The 16,481-nt window shown below is 53.2% G+C and overlaps 1 protein-coding gene across 2 annotated transcripts; it reads left to right on the forward strand.

Annotated features, from left to right (window-relative positions):
• Positions 1–12,370: 12,370 nt before the first annotated feature.
• Positions 12,371–16,166, forward strand: LOC114215302 (bone marrow proteoglycan-like). Of its 2 annotated transcripts, none has more exons than XM_028111228.2 (6): positions 12,371–12,454; positions 13,028–13,098; positions 14,387–14,706; positions 15,011–15,142; positions 15,638–15,749; positions 15,995–16,166. In XM_028111228.2, the coding sequence occupies exons 2-6, from the start codon at positions 13,041–13,043 to the stop codon at positions 16,051–16,053; spliced, it is 681 nt and encodes a 226-aa protein (XP_027967029.1). In that variant the 5' UTR covers positions 12,371–12,454; positions 13,028–13,040; the 3' UTR covers positions 16,054–16,166. The 2 variants fall into 2 exon arrangements, with proteins under 2 accessions (XP_027967029.1, XP_027967031.1); XM_028111230.2 differs by having other exon boundaries at positions 12,417–12,491.
• The last annotated feature ends 315 nt before the right edge of the window (positions 16,167–16,481 follow it).

The raw sequence follows: 16,481 nt of genomic DNA on the forward strand, positions 1-16,481 counted from the left end.
CCATGGGCATCATATAAAACATTTCTCTGGGGCATAATCTTAGAGAAAAATAAAACCTCGCTGCTGAAGGCAACTCCTTGTGTGGCTTTCCAGGCTTTGGGCTGCTACGTGGGTGCGCGTGTGCTCATGCGTGCTTGTGTGTCCCTGAGGGTGCTGCATCCTGGGGGAGCAGACACAGGAGTGGAGTGGGGGAATCTGCCTGCAGCACCCTGGATCCAGAGGTGGAGCTGGAGCCCTCAGACCCTGATCCACTCCCCTGGTCCTGGGGTCAGGGGCTCGAGACCACCCCTCTCCCTCTATTCCTTCCTGTGCCTCCTCTTCCTCCCCACCGACTCCCCAATCCCCAGCTGAGAGCCCTGCATGGGAGCAGAAGGGCCCTGGGAGTCTTAGCGCTGCCGCTCAGCAGCTGGGCGGGTCCTGTAACCCCTGTGAATCACAATTTTCTCACCTGCAAGGTGCAGTTCATCATTTCTGGCCCTGAGAGCGGTTGTGAGAATCTAAAGTAATTGCTGCTAAAAATAAATAAAAATAAAAAAATAAAGTAATTGCTGCTGCTTAGCACCTGGTGGGAGTACATGAGCGTTTGTTCCTTTACGTACTCATGACCAGAAAGGAGAGGGGTAGCAAGGAGGGAGAAGGTGACAGGCTGTGAGGGAGAGAGGGTAGGTGGGCGAGGTGGGAGAATTTGGAACACATTAGCTGTATTATTCCACCTAGCCGGGAGAGGCCGGTGACGGGGAGGGGTTGGCCGGCAGATTGATTGATTGGTTGGTTGGTTCATTCATTCATTCATTCATTCATTCAACAAATGTTTATTGAGCTGCCGCCGTGCATCAGGCCTTGTCCTAGGTGCTGGGGGTACAAAGATGCACGGGAGTCTGAAGCCAGCTCTGCTGTGAACCGCAGAAGGATCATTTCCAGGGGCCTGGGAACCTGGGTCTGAAGACAGACACCGGAGTGTTAACAGATGATGGCTTTTACCTTGTTATCTTGCTCTCAAAGCTTCCGGTGGCTTCCTGCTGCCCACAGGACACAGCTCAGATGCGAGCCTGGCGTGCAGGCTCCCGCAGTGTGATTCCAGCCTCTCCCCCTGCTTTTCCCCTCCCACGTTCAGGAGGACAGAACTCATCCCCGTGGACCCAGGTTCCTGGTCTCCAGGTCTGTGAGCACACCCATTCCTCTGCATAGGCTTGCCTCTGCCAGAGCAGCCTGCCTGGTCCCCTGGGGTCCTGCTCAAAGTATCATCTCCTCTAAAAATCTTTCCTTGGGCTCTCTAGCAGCCCTGTGTTCCCAGCCCTGGTCATACCCTTCCCAGTGACCAGCACCTGTCCCCTCGCATGATGACCTCTCCTCACCTGGGCAATGAGCCCCACGAGGTGGCCACCTGGCTTGGTGACCTGTGCGTGCTGGCCTTCCACGTGGTGTCAGCTAGGGCTTGTTCAACGAGCCGTCACTTAATGGGAGGATTTTCTTTTTCTGGCCTCAGAGCCAACTGGAAGGAGAGAGCGGAGCACACGGGGGTAGAGGGATGACTGTCGTGCAATGGGAAGAACGTGGACCAGGGGAGGGGTGCTTAGGCCAACCCATCTTTGATTCCTTCTCTGTCACCAGTGGGACCTTGGATGGGGCACTTCACCTCTACATCTTGGTTTCTTTTATCAGTGTGACGGGAGAACCAGCCCTGCCTCCCTGGGCTGTTGTAAGGGTTAGAAATTAGGTCAAGTGCCTAGCACATGGCAGGTGCTCAGTGATCACCACTATCATTACAGGGCATATATTAACTTCAAGAAGGATGCCTGGTGTCCATCACTGGTGAATGGATAAATAAAACGTGGTGTATGCATACAATGGAATATTGCTCGTCATGAAAAAAGAATGAGGCGGATACACGCTTCAACCATGAGAACATTATGCTCGATGAAAGAGCCAGTCACAGGAGACTCCTTTCATATGTGAAATGTCCAGAAGAGGCAAATCTGTAGAGGCAGAAAGTGGACTGGGGGTTAGGATTAGGGCTGGGGGAGGAGGAGTGACTGCCGATGGCTGAAGGGGTTCTTCTCAGGGAGATGACAGTTTGCTAAACCTGCTCGTGGTGATACAGCTCTGTATAATACTGAAAGCCATTGAATGGTACACTTTAAATAGGTGATTTATGTGGTAGGTGCATTATATCGCAAGCTGTTATTAAAAAAAAAAAGGTGTCTGGATTCCCAGGAAGTGCAGAGAACACTTCTATCCAGAGAGAGTCAGGGATGATTTCTGGGGAAAATGAGTAAACTAGAGAAACGGCTCAAGGGCACAGCCTCATATTTCTGTCGCGGGAGCCCCCCTCCTGCAACTGCTTCCTCAAATGGGACCAACCGGCCTTTCCAATGAAGAAATGAGCAACCCAGGGGTTTCATTAAGTTTTGATTTCGCTCAGCAGCAGGGTCCCAGCGCAACCTCTCTCGCTGGCTCTCAGCTTCAGGGGAGAGGGGCCGAGGCAAATCTGCCCCCTGCCTCGGCCGTGGTGCTGAGCCTAGGGCAGAGGGCTCCTAGGAGAACACCTGCCATGTAAAGAACAGTGGGAGGCATGCATTAGGAGGTTGTGTGACAGTCTCCCTTCATCAGCCCCGTTTTACAAACAAGGAACGTCAGGCTCTGAGTGGTCAGTCATGTCCAAGGTCGTTCCAACAAGCACGGTGTGGAGCGGGTATTTAAATCTGGATCTGACTCCTAAGGTCCTGTTCATTTTATTTTATTTTTAAAAAATATTTTATTTGACAGAGAGAGACACAGCGAGAGAGGGAACACAAGCAGGGGGAGTGGGAGAGGGAGAAGCCGGCTCCCCACCAAGCAGGGAGCCCGATGCGGGGCTCGATCCCAGGACCCTGGGATCATGACCTGAGCCAAAGGCAGACACCTAACAACTGAGCCTCCCAGGCGCATGGTCCTATACATTTTTCTTTACATTCATTCTTGTGTAGGAGACACATGGTGGTTGTAAAACAGATCGGAATAGAAAGTGCCTGAGAAAGAGGTATTGTCAATTGCGCCGCTCAGAAATGGCCACAGCAGACACGCTGGCATGTTTCCGACTGTGTATGTGCGGTCATTGAAATAAGCTCTTCTTTATGTCATCAGATAGTGGTCCTAAACGCCCTTGTGCACGGCTGCTTAGAACACCATCTTCTGGCTGTGTCCTACCTCAGTTATCCTCCAGCCGCCCAACCCTGGGGTGTGCCCTTGAACACATCTTGGAGTGTTGTGCCCCACTCTGTCCCCCTCTGCTGCCTGAGCTGGGGGTCCCAGATGACAGTGAACCATGAGAGCAGCCTTGGTCAGCTGATGGGGTGTCAGTAATAATAGAAGTCGGGGCCAGATGTCACCGACAGAGCCACCTTGGGAGTTTCTAGGGAGTTAATCATTGTCCATTAACCTGGCGCCAACTGTTCTTTTTTTCTTTTTTAAAGATTTTTATTTATTTATTTGATGGTGAGAGATACAGTGAGACAGGGAACACAAGCAGGGGGAGAGGGAGAGGGAAGAAGCAGGCTCCCCGCGGAGCAGGGAGCCCGATGCGGGGCTCGATCCCAGGACCCTGGGATCATGACCTGAGCCGAAGGCAGACGCTTAACGACCGAGCCATCCAGGAGCCCCCCCCCCTTTTTTTTAAAGATGGTGCCAACTGTTCTTTAGCTAGAGGCATTGGCTGCCCACGGACCGTCTTCTCTGAATTTGAAGCTTGGACCAATGACCGCAGCGATTGTTCCTGGAGCTCCTTCTCCTGCCAGCCCCCAGGGGGGGAAGATGATTCCCAAATGGCGTTGGGGAGACAGAGTCTTCCTCTAACATCTCTGGGAGGACACTTCCACCCGGGTTTCAAGGCACACACTCCAGTCCTTGTTCGATGATGAGGAGTCCCCGAGGTGGGACGCGTCCGATGGCTCCTGGACACGCTGCAGGCTGGGTCACACTGGCCACCATGAGTCACCCCAGGGCAGGCTGCCGCAGGGCGGTTAAACCCAGGACCACAGCTTTTGGTCGCACCGGCTGCTCTCCACAGGTTTTGATTTTTTTCTTTCCTAACCTCAAATGTATGCTCATGGGTCCCTCAGCGTTCTGTTTCCTGGGTCCCAGACCCCAGGTGGACTCGTGTAGTGGGCGCATGGGAAGGGCTCTGGGCCTCCCAGGCACAGGCCCGCTGTGGGACCTTGAAGACCCCAAACCCTGCAGACCCTCAGTTCCTCACCTGTAGCAGAGACGGGAAGCACCGGGGGAGGGCTGGAGGGAACATGGGGTACAACAAAAGGCACAGGCTTGGCTTCTGTTTGTTTGGACTGTTCAAGACCAGCCTCCAACTCTTCCCCACACGAGCTCTGGGACGTCGAGTCATGATGTCTCAGTTTCTTCATCTGTAAAATGGGGTAGCAACAGCACTACCTCATGGAGTTGTAAGGCTTCTGTGGGTTCATGAGTTCGGCAGGCTGCTGTGCTGGCTTCCGGCACTGCTAGGAACTCCTGTGAGTGCCGGTGCGGGGTGGGGAGGGCGGAGTGAGGAGCGCCCACGGTTCATTCCTGGTGGGGCCAACACGTCACCGTCTTGGTTCAGGACGGAAAGCGCCCTGCAAGCATTTGCCCGGGCTTGTTTCTGCGTAACAAAACAGTACAGATTCCCTTGTACTGTGTAGCACGGGAAACTTCAGAGACAGAAAAATGACTAATTACCCAACATCTTAAGGCAAAGTCAATGAGAAATATCAATCTTTATGTTCAATTTTTTTGTGCTACCCTTTGTTTCTCCAGCAGTCAGTGCAGAAATGTCAACCATCCGGAGGGCGGGGCTGTGTGTTCTTTCTGGAGCCCAGAGATGGCTGGAACCAGGGGAGAGCATGGGACGACAGACCACCAGACAGACAGCTGTGCACCTCCTTGCTGCATTCTCAGGCTGGGCGCCCCTGAACCAGGCACAGACTCGCCTTGCCTGTTTCCTCACCTGAACCGGGGGCTCTAGTGCCTAGCCCAGAGAGTGGTGAGGACCAGTGAGGCTCCACATGAAAAGTCCTTGGCCCTGGCACACAGTGGGTCTTCATTAACAGCTGCTATTAATTTTTCTTAGAAATGCAGAGTCGCGGTAAAAGTCAAGTGCGCTATTTATCTATTAGAGAGGGAGAGGGCGGGGTGGGGAGAGGGCCAGAGGCAGAGGGAGAGAGAGAACCTTAAGCAGGCTCCATGCCCAGCGCAGAACCCGATGCGGGGCTCGATCTCACGACCCTGAGATCATGACCTGAACTGAAATCAAGAATGGGACGCTTAACTGACTGAGCCACCCAGGCGCCCCCAAGTGCACTATTTGAAACCAAAATGGTTTAATTCTCCTTGCTTGGGACACGCCCCACCCAGCCATAGTTAACCTCCATAGTCGACTGCAGCTCCGTCAGCTCTCAGCTCTGCCTGCTTTGCTCTCCAGCCCGTGACCAGGCCTCCGTGGGACCAGGCTCCTGGCCCGCCCAGCTCCTCACGGCTGCAGCGTAACATATGGATGAAGAAGAAAATTAACATGCGTCTTCCATTGGCCGGGAGCTCCATGTGGGCAGTAAGTGTATCTTGTACTACCTGCCGTATCCCCGGGGCGTTGCACCCTACCTGCCATAGGATGGGGACTCCAGAAATACCAGGTATATATGAGAGAGCGAGCAGGAGAGACAGGGAGAGACAGAGAGAGAGAAAGAGAGACAGACAGACAAGGAAAGACAGAGACAGGGAGACACACACACACACACACACACACACACACACACACACACGGTGGGGGGAGCCAGAAGAGAGGAAGGAGGGAAAGGAGGAAGGAGCATTGACCTCCCACCACTCTGAGACTCTGTTCCCACTCACAGGGACTTGCTTGCAGAAGCTGCCTGGTAACTTGCACCAGGAGGCCTTGGAGAAGCGCAGGGTATTTCTGGGGCTGTCCTATGGGGCAAGGGAAGGAAGGGGGACAGGTGGAGTCAGAACGCTGTCCTCTTACGGCTGGCCAAGAGAGGATGACCTATCTCGGAGGAGACCCTGAGGCACCCAGCTCCCCTTCCCCGGTGGGTGCCCTCCACCATTTCTAATAGCTGACTGACAGGAGCTGCTGCTAGGATAGTGGGTGTGTGGCCAGCCTGGTGCTGAGACCGGCAGACCCGGAAGCCCATTACACCAGGACCCACGGCCAGCCCGCCTCGCCCATCCGTGTCCTCCTGCCGGGTGGGCGCTCTGCACATAGACCTCCCTCCCTTGCTGTGTCTGGGAAGGCACCCCGCCTCCCACCCCAGGCCCGTCCCACCCACTGAACTTCCGATCACAATCACCATCTCTGTCTTGGTTGGGAACTCGCAGCTGGGGAGAGCGAAGCTACTGTTTGGGGTTCCAGGTGCTCCTGACCTGGCTCCTCTTGGTGGGCTGTGATGGGTCTGTCCCACGCAGCGATGAGTAGAGGAAAGGTGCTCAGAAATCGGAAGAGTTAGACTTCCTTTTCAAGCCACCATCATTTGCTACTACATGAAACTGGGACCATCACGTCACCTTTCCGGGCCTTGCTTTCTCTCTTCCTAAAAGGTGGAAACGGTTCAGGATTGCTGTCTGTTGAGGACCTAACGGGTGCCAGGCGCTTCCTGGATTCTTGCATGACCTCCTTCTCGGTTAGGTGTCCCTAAACCCCGTGAGGCTGTCATCCTTAACTTAGCTCCCAGATGGGCAAACGGAGACTGGGGGACGAGGAACCTGCTGAGGGGGCCAGGGTCTTTTCAGTTCCAGGGAGCTCGTTCCCATGCTTCTCGTCTCATCACCTGCCCCACGCACGACCTCACAGAGTGCCCATTGGGGAACGAGTGGGGATGCTTCCTCCGAGTTGTGCACTGCCATGGGGGCTGGGGTGCAGAGGGGAAGAGTGCAGGCGCCATTGACAGATGACCGTGGTGCCTGCCTCGTAGGATCGTTGATGAAATTCAATGATAGGGAGCGCGTAGCGCGCGGAGCCCACGGAAAGTGCTTCCGGACTTTGCGGGTGCTGATGTTACTCTTACTAGAATCCCTGTCCGTGATCCCATTTCAGGGAGCATGCGCCCCGCTCAGTCCGTGGAGATCTTAAACAAGAGTTGCTTTCGGTCGCTCATTCACTTCACCGGCAAAAAAAAAAAAAAAAAATAGAGCCCCCAGCGCATGTCCGCGACTGTGCAGAAAGCAGAGATACGCAGGTGGGCGTGCCTTGGTCTGCTGGGAAAACAGAGAAAGAGGAGAGCTGCAGTGAGATAGGGCGGCGCCGGAATAGAGAAATGAGCCCCGCTTAGGCTTCCTTCTACCTCTGCCTGGGAGAGTCAGGGCAGGCTTCATAGAGGAGGCAATCCTTGGTTGAAAGGCAGGCAAAGAGGAAGGGTGGAACAGGGGTTAGGGAGGAAAGGGCATTCTTAGATGCAAGCGCATGACGCCAGAGAGATCACGCATGACAGGGAAAGAGCAGGGCTTTAGACAGCTAGCTCACTTTGGCAGCCTCTGGACCGAGTATCAGGGGCGGGGAGAGGTGGTAAGGCTGGGGCAGGAAAGTAATTTGGAGCCATTGAAATGATCCAGGTGAAAGATGGTCAGCAGTGGATTGGGAGAGCAGCAGAGGGGAGGCGCTGGGGGTTGACGAGATGCCGCAAAGAAAGAGATGGCCCCAGGGTCCTGGTGTGGGGGTCTGGGTACAAGGGGATGGTTTCTCCTGAGAAAGTGACCACAGGAGAGGAGCGGGTTTGGGTGTGTGCGTGCGTATGTGGGTGTGTGTTTGTGTAGGGGTGAATTCAGTCTGGCATGTGTTGAATTCGCAATGCTTGTGAGACATTCAAGTTGGGAACTTACTGGGTGGCCATATGTGTGAGTCTGTGGTGATGGCCAGACCTGGCGAGGAGCGGGGCTGGGGTTGGCGTGATCGGTACATATCTGGTAGCTTGAAATGGGGGCGTAGATGAGATAACCCATAGAAAGTGTGTAAAATTAGAAAAGAAGGCACCAGGAAACCAGGTGATTGCCAATATTTAACTTTCTAGAAGAGGAAGAGGAGGCCACCAGCAGAAACTGGGAAGGAATGTTGCTAAGGCAGTTTTTAAGAAGGAGGAAGGGAAGAGGTGTCATGTAGTACAGAGGTCAAGTAGGGTAAGAACTGAAGAAGTTCTTTGAGTTTGGCAGTTGGGTGGTCAGCGGGGACTGTGGCAAAAGTAGTTTCTGTGGAGCAATGAGTGGGCAGAAGCCAGATAACTGTGGTGTAGAGGTGTAAGAGGGGGTTGGGGAACTGGCCGCCAAGTCTACACTGCTTGTCGGAGGAGCTTGGCTTTGGGGCAAAGCAGAGAAGCCCCTCATGATTCGACTTAACCTGTAGGAAACACCAAATCATTCATATCCTGGCTCAAATTCCAGCAGCTCCAGGCCATGGTCTGGCCTCCAGAAGGGCCTCCCACTCCTCCTCAGCCTCTCCTATCCTGTCTATTAGTCCATCAGAGCCCACTCGAAGCAACACCTCTTCCAGGAAGCCCTCTCTGCCTGCCCTCCGGTAGCACTGAAAATTTGTATCTTCCAGTTTGTATAAGGTCTGTCCTTCTAAGTGTCCACTCAACACAGTGCCTTGTTTTACTGACAAATAGGTTCATTCTGTTTGTCTAGCTGTCTTAGCTACATTAAGCTAGAGACTACCCCTGAGTATTTGGTGAATGGATGAATGAATGAATGAGCAAGTGAGTGAATGAACCAATAAATACATGAATGCCACAGAACACAGAGGCTGGCTCAGGGCTGTGCCCATGGCAGGTAGAGCTCAGAACATTAATGGGTTTATACTCGGAGCGAAACTCAGCTGGAGTTTCTCCAGGTGTAAAGTTCAAGTTGATTAATTAATGCAACATGTAATTGGAAAACTCCTTCTAGGATCTGGGTAGAGTTCTAGGCAGTAAATGAGAAAGACAAAGTCCCTGTTCTCATGGAACTTACTTCTTCCTGGGGGAGACAGACCATCGTCAAGAAACCAATATGTAAGCAAGATCGTGTGATTTTGGTAAATGCTCCGGATGGAAATACATGGAATGATATGGAACAAAGTAACTTGATGTGAGAATGGGCTGGGGGGTGGGTTCTTTAGAAAGAGTTCTCGAGAAAGTTTCTCTGACGAGATGACCTTTGAGCTGAGACCTGATAGACAGAAGCAGCCAGTATGAAGGCTCAGCTTGGCCCATGAAGCAGAAACCAGCCTGAGAAGGATCACTTACACCCCTGAGGTCGGGCAAGTAGACAAGAGCCAGACTACCACTTGCAGGCAGTGGGCATGAGTTTGGATCGGTTGTTAGTGCAGAAGGAAGATGCCGAACGGGGAGCATGGGGACGACGGGCTCTGATGTATGTCATCAAGCATGGTGGCCCGGGCTAGGGAGGCGGCAGCGGACATGGAGAGAAGTGGGTGGACTGGGGAGGTACGAAAGGGTGGCGAGTGGGGTGGGGGAGCCACGGACTGCAAAGACTTAATGTTGCCCACCCCGTGGCGAGTACTCAGTCTGGGAGAGGAGGTGCCAGGAGGCGATGGAGGGCCAAGTCTCTCAGTGGGAGCAGGGAGAGCAGTGAATCTGGGAATGGGGACATCTGAGTCCAGTCTGGGGCGCTCTCCGTGGCTGAGACGTGGAGACTGGACTGGGGCCCTTTGGGCTCCAGCAGCCTTGGTCAGTGTCCATCCCTGGGGTGTCCAAAGAGGGGATTGTCAGAGCAGCTGCTGTTGAGGCTGATTTCTCAGAGCTACGGCCCTGGTCCTTATCTCCGGGCGGCTCAGCCTTGGGATGATGCTAGGCCTTTCACCACCTCTTATCTTATCTGCCCCACAAGGATGTTGGCCAAGCCCAGTTACCAGGCAGTTGGTCAGCCCCAGAGGTCCAACTCCTGGAGGACATCACCACTGTGGGGGCAGAGCTTGGAACTAGAAGGGACTTCCCAGCCTGTTACGGTCTAAGGGGGAGAGGGTGGGGGACCTCTGGCCTGGATCGAACCTCTCTTTCTCTGCCCGTATTTCCTGACCTACTGACCCTGGATTCTTCTCCAGGAACTCCTCAAGCCCATTCCTTTGGGAAGCCCTGTGCCAATCCCCTCCGCCAACCGCACTAACTATAACTTTCATCCTGGGAAGGTCCGGGTCTTGACGTGCCACACCATCTTATTACTCTTCTATGCCGTAAGACAAATTGACACACATTTAGCAAAATTTGGAACTTGTGAGGCAGGGAGGGAATGTGCGGGTCAGAAAGGCCCTAAGTGGGCCCCGTGTGGGTTCAAGTCAACCTAAATTTATGTCACTGGCACCAGATGTAGACATCAGTCTCTTGAGAATTTGATTAATGTGGGTCAGTCCCAGAGACGTTGATCACTTCTAGACCTATGAACACAAGTAGCTGTCGTTTACTGAGCAGTGACGACATGCTAGTTCTTGTGCTAAATGCTGCCTCAGTCAGGGCTCTGTGGCAGGCAGACAAACCTCTCCCCCAGCGGATCTGAGCAGAAAAATGAATTTATTAAAAGGAAACAAGGTAGTTCAATAAAATTGCAGGAAGAGAACCAGGGGCCAAAACCAGGCCGTAGGATGGTGTGGGGAGGCCCCAGCTGCTGCTGTGATTCAGACCCTGGGGTGGCAGCGTAGGGCCTGGACCCTGGACCACCCCCAGCACTGCGGACACTGCCACCCAGGAACTGGGTCTACACCCTTGCACCACCAGAGAGAGGTCTTCTTGGCCCCCACTTCTTGGTCACAAGCTCCAGATGCCAAGATTGGATACTCCATTCGATAGAGCCCTAGTCATATGCCTGTGCTGCAAGGGAGGCTGGGAATCTATGTGGCACTTTCTTTTCAAGAACAAGAGGCCTACCCCCCACCAAGATTCACAGGAAGTGGGATTCCAGAAACCAGAAGGCAGTGAGGGGGCTGGGTGGCTCACAGCATGTCCGCTACCCACACACTGTCTCTCGTTTGTTCCTTCTGATGACCCAATGAGGTCGGGATAGTTGTCCCCACTTTATCAACAATGATAATGAGGTACAGAGAGGTTAAGGAACATGTCCAGGGTCACACAGCTATGAAGTGGTAGACCCTAGATTCAGACTTGGACTGTCTGACTCCCGAACCCATGCTCTCAGCCGCTGCTCTAACCCCCCAGTGGATGTTGACGAAATGGAATTTCTGGGGCCACTAAGCTGTGGATTTCAGACCCTGGATTGTATGACTTAAAGGAGAGACTTCCCTCAGGGTTGGGGAGCCTGAGCAGCAACTGGCCTCCGAGAATTGGCCCTACCCTGTCATTGTCTCACTGTAATAGCTTTGTCCAACAGGCGAAGTGGCCCTGCAGGGGGGCCTGGGGACGGGGGTGAGGCTGAATACAGCTCAAAGCTCCTTGTCTTCGCTGTTTTTTGAGTCATGTCCTTGGTTCCTGCATTCTGTCTCCTTAAGTCAGTGGACATGGGGGGAAGGATATCTCCATTCTTTGGCTCAAGATGGGATGTCCTCAGGGCGCCTGGGAGGCTCAGTGGTTTGAGCGACGAGCTCTTGATTTTGGCTCCAGTCGTGATCTCTGGGTCATGGGATCAAGCCCCATGTCAGGCTCCATGCTCAGCGGGGAGTCTGCTTCCCTCCCTCTCTTTCCCTCTCCTTCTGTCCCTCCCTCTGCTCACTCTCTTTCTCTCTCTCTAAAATAAATAAACCTTAAAAAAAAAAAAGATGGGATGTACTCTGTTTTCCCCACCTCTTTCCAATGTGTACTTTGTTAACTTTAGTTACGCAAGAAAGGACACTGTCCTTTGCTGATGCCATGGTAATTCCATCCTCACTACACCTTTGCTCATGCCCGGAATGCCCTGTTTCCCTCCCCTCTGTTCACCACCTATCCATCCAGGGGAGAGTCAGCTCCTTGTTTTCATGGAGACTTTTGTTTTTACAAACGGGAAAGCAATACGCAACTTTGTAAAAATGTTCTTACTTATAAGTGCTTTTATTTCCAAAGGATCGTCTCTGAAGAGTGAAATTGAGCAAGTGACATGCACACCTTTAATCTTAATAGATATCGACAGATTTATTTCCCAAATGCCTGTGGCAGTTCATGTTCCCATCAGGGAAGCAGAGGAACTGTGTATTCTGGAAAAGCTCCCTGGGAGATTCTGAAGTGCAGCCCAGGATAAGAACCACCGGTTCAAGGCTGGCCCAGAACGGCCCCCAGCCTCCTAAAAGGGGTCGCAGGAGAGAATCTGGAAGCAGATGAGTGGGCTCTCCAGGGAAGTGAGGAAACACTTCTTATCAGCCCTCCCATTTCCTTCAGGCTGGGGAAAACCTCCTTTCTCTGGGGAACTTCCTCCAAGACCCCTCTATAAAATGTCACTGAGGGATGGAGAGAAGGAGAGTCTGAGCTTTGTGAACTCCTCAGGAGCCAGGAAGACCTCTGGGCAAGTAAGTGCTCTCCCTGTCGTGGTGGAGCTGATTTCGGGTATGTGTTCACCCTCCGGGGAGGCGCCCAGCCCGGGCTGAGAAGTTCTGCAGGGCTGGCTGGGACTGTGTGTAGCGGCTTTCAGGGGTTGGCAGGGGCAAGACTTCTCTTCTCATCCCTTTCATACTCCTTCTGAGGCACATGACAGCTCTCCTTGGCCAGGGAGGGAAGAGCGTGGAGGACATGGGAGTGTGTGTGGCTTTCAGAGCTTTGAGGCGGGGAAGCACTATCTAAGGACCATGCGTTGCTGGGAAGGCCGACAATCATTGGTTCTTGGTTCTCGGTTCTCTCTTATTTCATAGACTCTGAGGGGTCCGTTCAGTACAAACCAATAAAGGTAATATTCCCTTCTTCACATGCAAATCCACAGGAAAGCTCTACCTGTCGTGGTCTGGCCTCACTCCATTCAGACAGGTTCCCAGCATCCTGGAGTTTCAGGGACTTCTAGTCATGCCTTCTCTTTTTCCACCCATTCCCAAGGGTTGTGCGTGTGTGCATGCGTGCGTGTGTGTGACTAACTGGGTTCTTCATTGCAGAACAAAAGCCAAGATGAAAGTCCCCCTACTTCTGGCTCTTTTATTTGGGGCAGTTTCAACTCTCCATCTGGGTAAGTCTCCTTGGCCTTCAGTCTCTCTTTCTTCACTTTGCTCCTTTCTAGAGTAGATGGGGTCGGAGCTACAGAGCCGCCTCCTTCGGTGGCCCTCCCCCTACATCAGGATCTTTGCACACTCAGAGGAGCAGAGAGGCTCTAGAACCAGGAGTTGAAGGGACTCCCCAGGGCAACTGTGTCTGCGGTCTCTGTTCCACTGTGACATTCTCGATTTTGTCCTTTCTGCATAATACCAATGATGAATATAATAATAGCTTCCTTCTACTTTGAGCTCACTGAGTGTATCATGCTAAGCATTTCCTATGCATTATCTCTTTTAAACATCATAGCATCCCCATGAGGTATGTACTATTGTGTACTCATATCACAAACAAAAAAATAAAGCTAATAGGTGATGGAACCAGTCCCCAAACCCACAGCTGCCTGAATCTAAGTCTTTGCTCTTAACAACATGGGAGGTTGGGGGTCTCCTCCTGTTGGCTCCGTTCCAGGTTCCTCTCTTTTGTTTTGTCATTAACAATCTTTATTTACTCAGTGTCTAAACAATATCTTTTTGCTGAGATAGAGTCCACATTTTTTTATTTTGTTATGTTAGTCACAGTACATCACTAGTTTTTGATGTAGTGTTCCATGACTCATTGTTTGCCTCTAGCACCCAGTGCTCCATGCAGTACCTGCCCTCCTTAATACCCATCACCGGGCTAACCTATCCCCCACCCCCCTCCCCTCTAGAACCCTCAGTTTGTTTCCTCGAGTCCAAAGTCTCTCATCGTTCATTTCCCCCTCCGATTTCTTCCCCTTCATTTTTCCCTTCCTTCTCCTAATGTCCTCCACGTTATTCCTTATGTTCCACAAGTAAGTGAAACCATATGATAATTGACTTTCTCTGCTTGACTTAATTCACTTAGCATAATCTCCTCCAGTCCCATCCCTGTTGATGTAAAAGTTGGGTATTCATCCTTTCTGATGGCTGAATAATATTCCATTGTATATATGGACCACATCTTCTTTATCCATTCATCTGTTGAAGGGCATCTCGGCTCTTTCCACAGTTTGGCTATTGCGGACTTCTATTATTACTGACATGAACATTGGGGTGCATATGGCCCTTCTTTTCACTACATCTGTGTCTTCGGGGTAAATACCGAGTAGTGCAATAGTAGCTCTATTTTTAATTTTTTGAGGAACCTCTTGGTTGCCCAGGTCAAGGTGGATGCTGTCCATGGTGCTGGGAAGAAACAGGGGTAGATGTGAAGAAGGGACGCTTGGAATTTCTCTCTGCCAGGGACTGTAACGTCCAACTCTGAGAGCTTCTTAGGAGATGAGCCTGTGCCTCAGGATGGGGAGATTTCAGAAAATGAGGCAAAGGAGGCCGCTCCGGGGGAGCTGATGCTGCTGGAGGAAGAGGAGGAGGGGTACTCGGGAAGGGAAAATGCCCCTGAGGAGGAGGGGGCTGTAGAGTCTGCCTCAGCCCTGGATGAGGAGGACAAGGACTTTCAGTGCCCCAAAGAAGAGGACACAGTGAAACTGGAGAACAGCCCTGGGTGCAAGAACTGTCCCCGCTTTCTCCTAGTGAGGAGCCCCAGGAGATTTTCTCAAGCTCAGGTGAGTGGTCTTGGGGCTGAGGCTGAGGCCTGGGGTGGGGGCGGGGACAGATGTCTCCAGCCTCTGCATCACTATTTGCCTCACTGGAGAGCCTGGGGGCGTAAGCAGGGGCTGGGGTGCGCCCAGGTGTCGGGGTCAGAGGGGAGTGGCATGTGGAAACAGATCTCCAGCCTTCAAATGGCTGTGGAGGTGGGCATGGGGGGTGGAGAAGATGAAGTTTGGAGATTTAGAGACCTAAGACTAAGGTCACATGAATTCCTTTGAGGAGGGCACTCCATTCTTCCTCTTTTACCCTGCCCTGCAGTGTATTTGCCAGAGGTGCTACGGGGGCAACCTCGTCTCCATCCACAGCCTCCACTTCAATCAACAGATCCAGTGCGCAGTCGGAGGGCTCAACCAGGGCCAAGTCTGGATTGGAGGCAGGGTCGTAGGCTGGGTAAGAGGGGTCCCAGCTCTAAGTGGGGAGCTCTCCTGGACCTCAGGCAGGGCTCACCTTGCTGCAGCTCTGTCTGTGCTTCCCCTCTGATCCTCCGAAGAACTGGGGACAGACGGACAACTGGGGCACGATGCCCAGGAGGCTGCCTAGGCACTGGGAGGAGCCAAGGATTCATTGTGAGGAGGTTTGGGGCCAAGTTTTGCTCAGCTTCTGACCTTCTGTCTGTATGACTTGGGTGAGACCGTGAGCCTGTTTCTGCATCTCTAGGATGGGGTTGCAACTCCTGCTTACCTCTTGTTCGGGCCAGAAGGATGAGTGTGTCACTGCCATGCATAGAAGGTGATGGTGATGATCACTGTGGATCAGCACTGCAGTTGACCAGGACGGTGTCCATCACGGCCCGATGATCAAGGGCAAAGGCCGGGTGGGACAGTTCCAGCTCTGCCTTTCTGCTGTCCCTTCGCCCCCGCCCATCTCTTCTCCTGCCTCCTCTAGGGACCCTGGAAATGCTTTCAGTGGGTTGATGGCAGTCGCTGGAACTTTGGATACTGGGCTCCTGGCCAGCCCCAGGCCAGGGGTGGCAGATGTGTGGCCCAGTGTACCCAAGGTGAGGTGGGAGTGGGGACAAGGGATGGGAAGACCTGGGGACCGGGTGGGGGGCGGTGGGGGGGTAGGAGGGGCTCACAGAAGAGGTGCTGGGAGGGGCCTGTGCCTTCAGGGGAGGGGCCTGCTGAGTCTTGAGACTCCCTTTCCATGGAGGCAGGGGTGGGCTGGGATGGCGAGGGAGGCCCTGTTGGGGCTGAGTGCGGGGAAACCAGAGGCTGAAGGTCCCTTCCTGTTCTGCCTTCACAGGAGGTCGTTGGCGTGTAACTTGCTGCCACAGGCGCCTTCCCTTCATCTGTTCCTACTGAGCTGGACCCAGCCAGGAGTCCAGAGCCGCCCCCTCCGGGGTAGCTGCCTCCCCTCCCCTGCCTGCTGCCCCTGCTTCCAGCCCCCAGCAATAAAACTGCTTTCCTGAAACTGACTTCTTTTTCCTCCGGTCATTGATTCTCTCTGCTTAGCCCCACCCATGAACTTTCTGCCCAGCAATGACCGCCCCCTCCCCACGCCTCGGTCTCTCATAACAAGGAGGCTGGAGCATGGGGTGGGGTCCGTGGGGCCTTCCTGAAGATGGAAGAATGGGCTCAGGTAGCTCTTTTCACACGACACCCAGTTCCTGGCACCTGAATAGCAGGAGCTCTCAGGACCCCACCTGTTTTTTTCATTCCGGGTGGGCTCTCGAAGTCCGGGGCTTGCATTTCCACATCCAAGGGCCTTTTCTCCTTCCCACAGAGTGTGG

This window comes from Eumetopias jubatus, unplaced genomic scaffold (assembly GCF_037043125.1).
Source record: "Eumetopias jubatus isolate StellerSeaLion01/CBP00866 unplaced genomic scaffold, mEumJub1_p1.0 scaffold_13, whole genome shotgun sequence".
Classification (NCBI taxonomy): Eukaryota; Metazoa; Chordata; class Mammalia; order Carnivora; family Otariidae; genus Eumetopias; species Eumetopias jubatus.

Excerpts from the sequence above, each read along its gene's own strand:
- LOC114215302 (XM_028111228.2), top strand. The coding sequence starts at position 13,041 with ATGAAAGTCCCCCTACTTCTGGCTCTTTTATTTGGGGCAGTTTCAACT. Across the intron at positions 13,099-14,386 it reads AGTTTCAACTCTCCATCTGG|GGACTGTAACGTCCAACTCT; the intron begins GTAAGTCTCCTT and ends TCTCTCTGCCAG. Across the intron at positions 15,750-15,994 it reads TGTGGCCCAGTGTACCCAAG|GAGGTCGTTGGCGTGTAACT; the intron begins GTGAGGTGGGAG and ends CTGCCTTCACAG.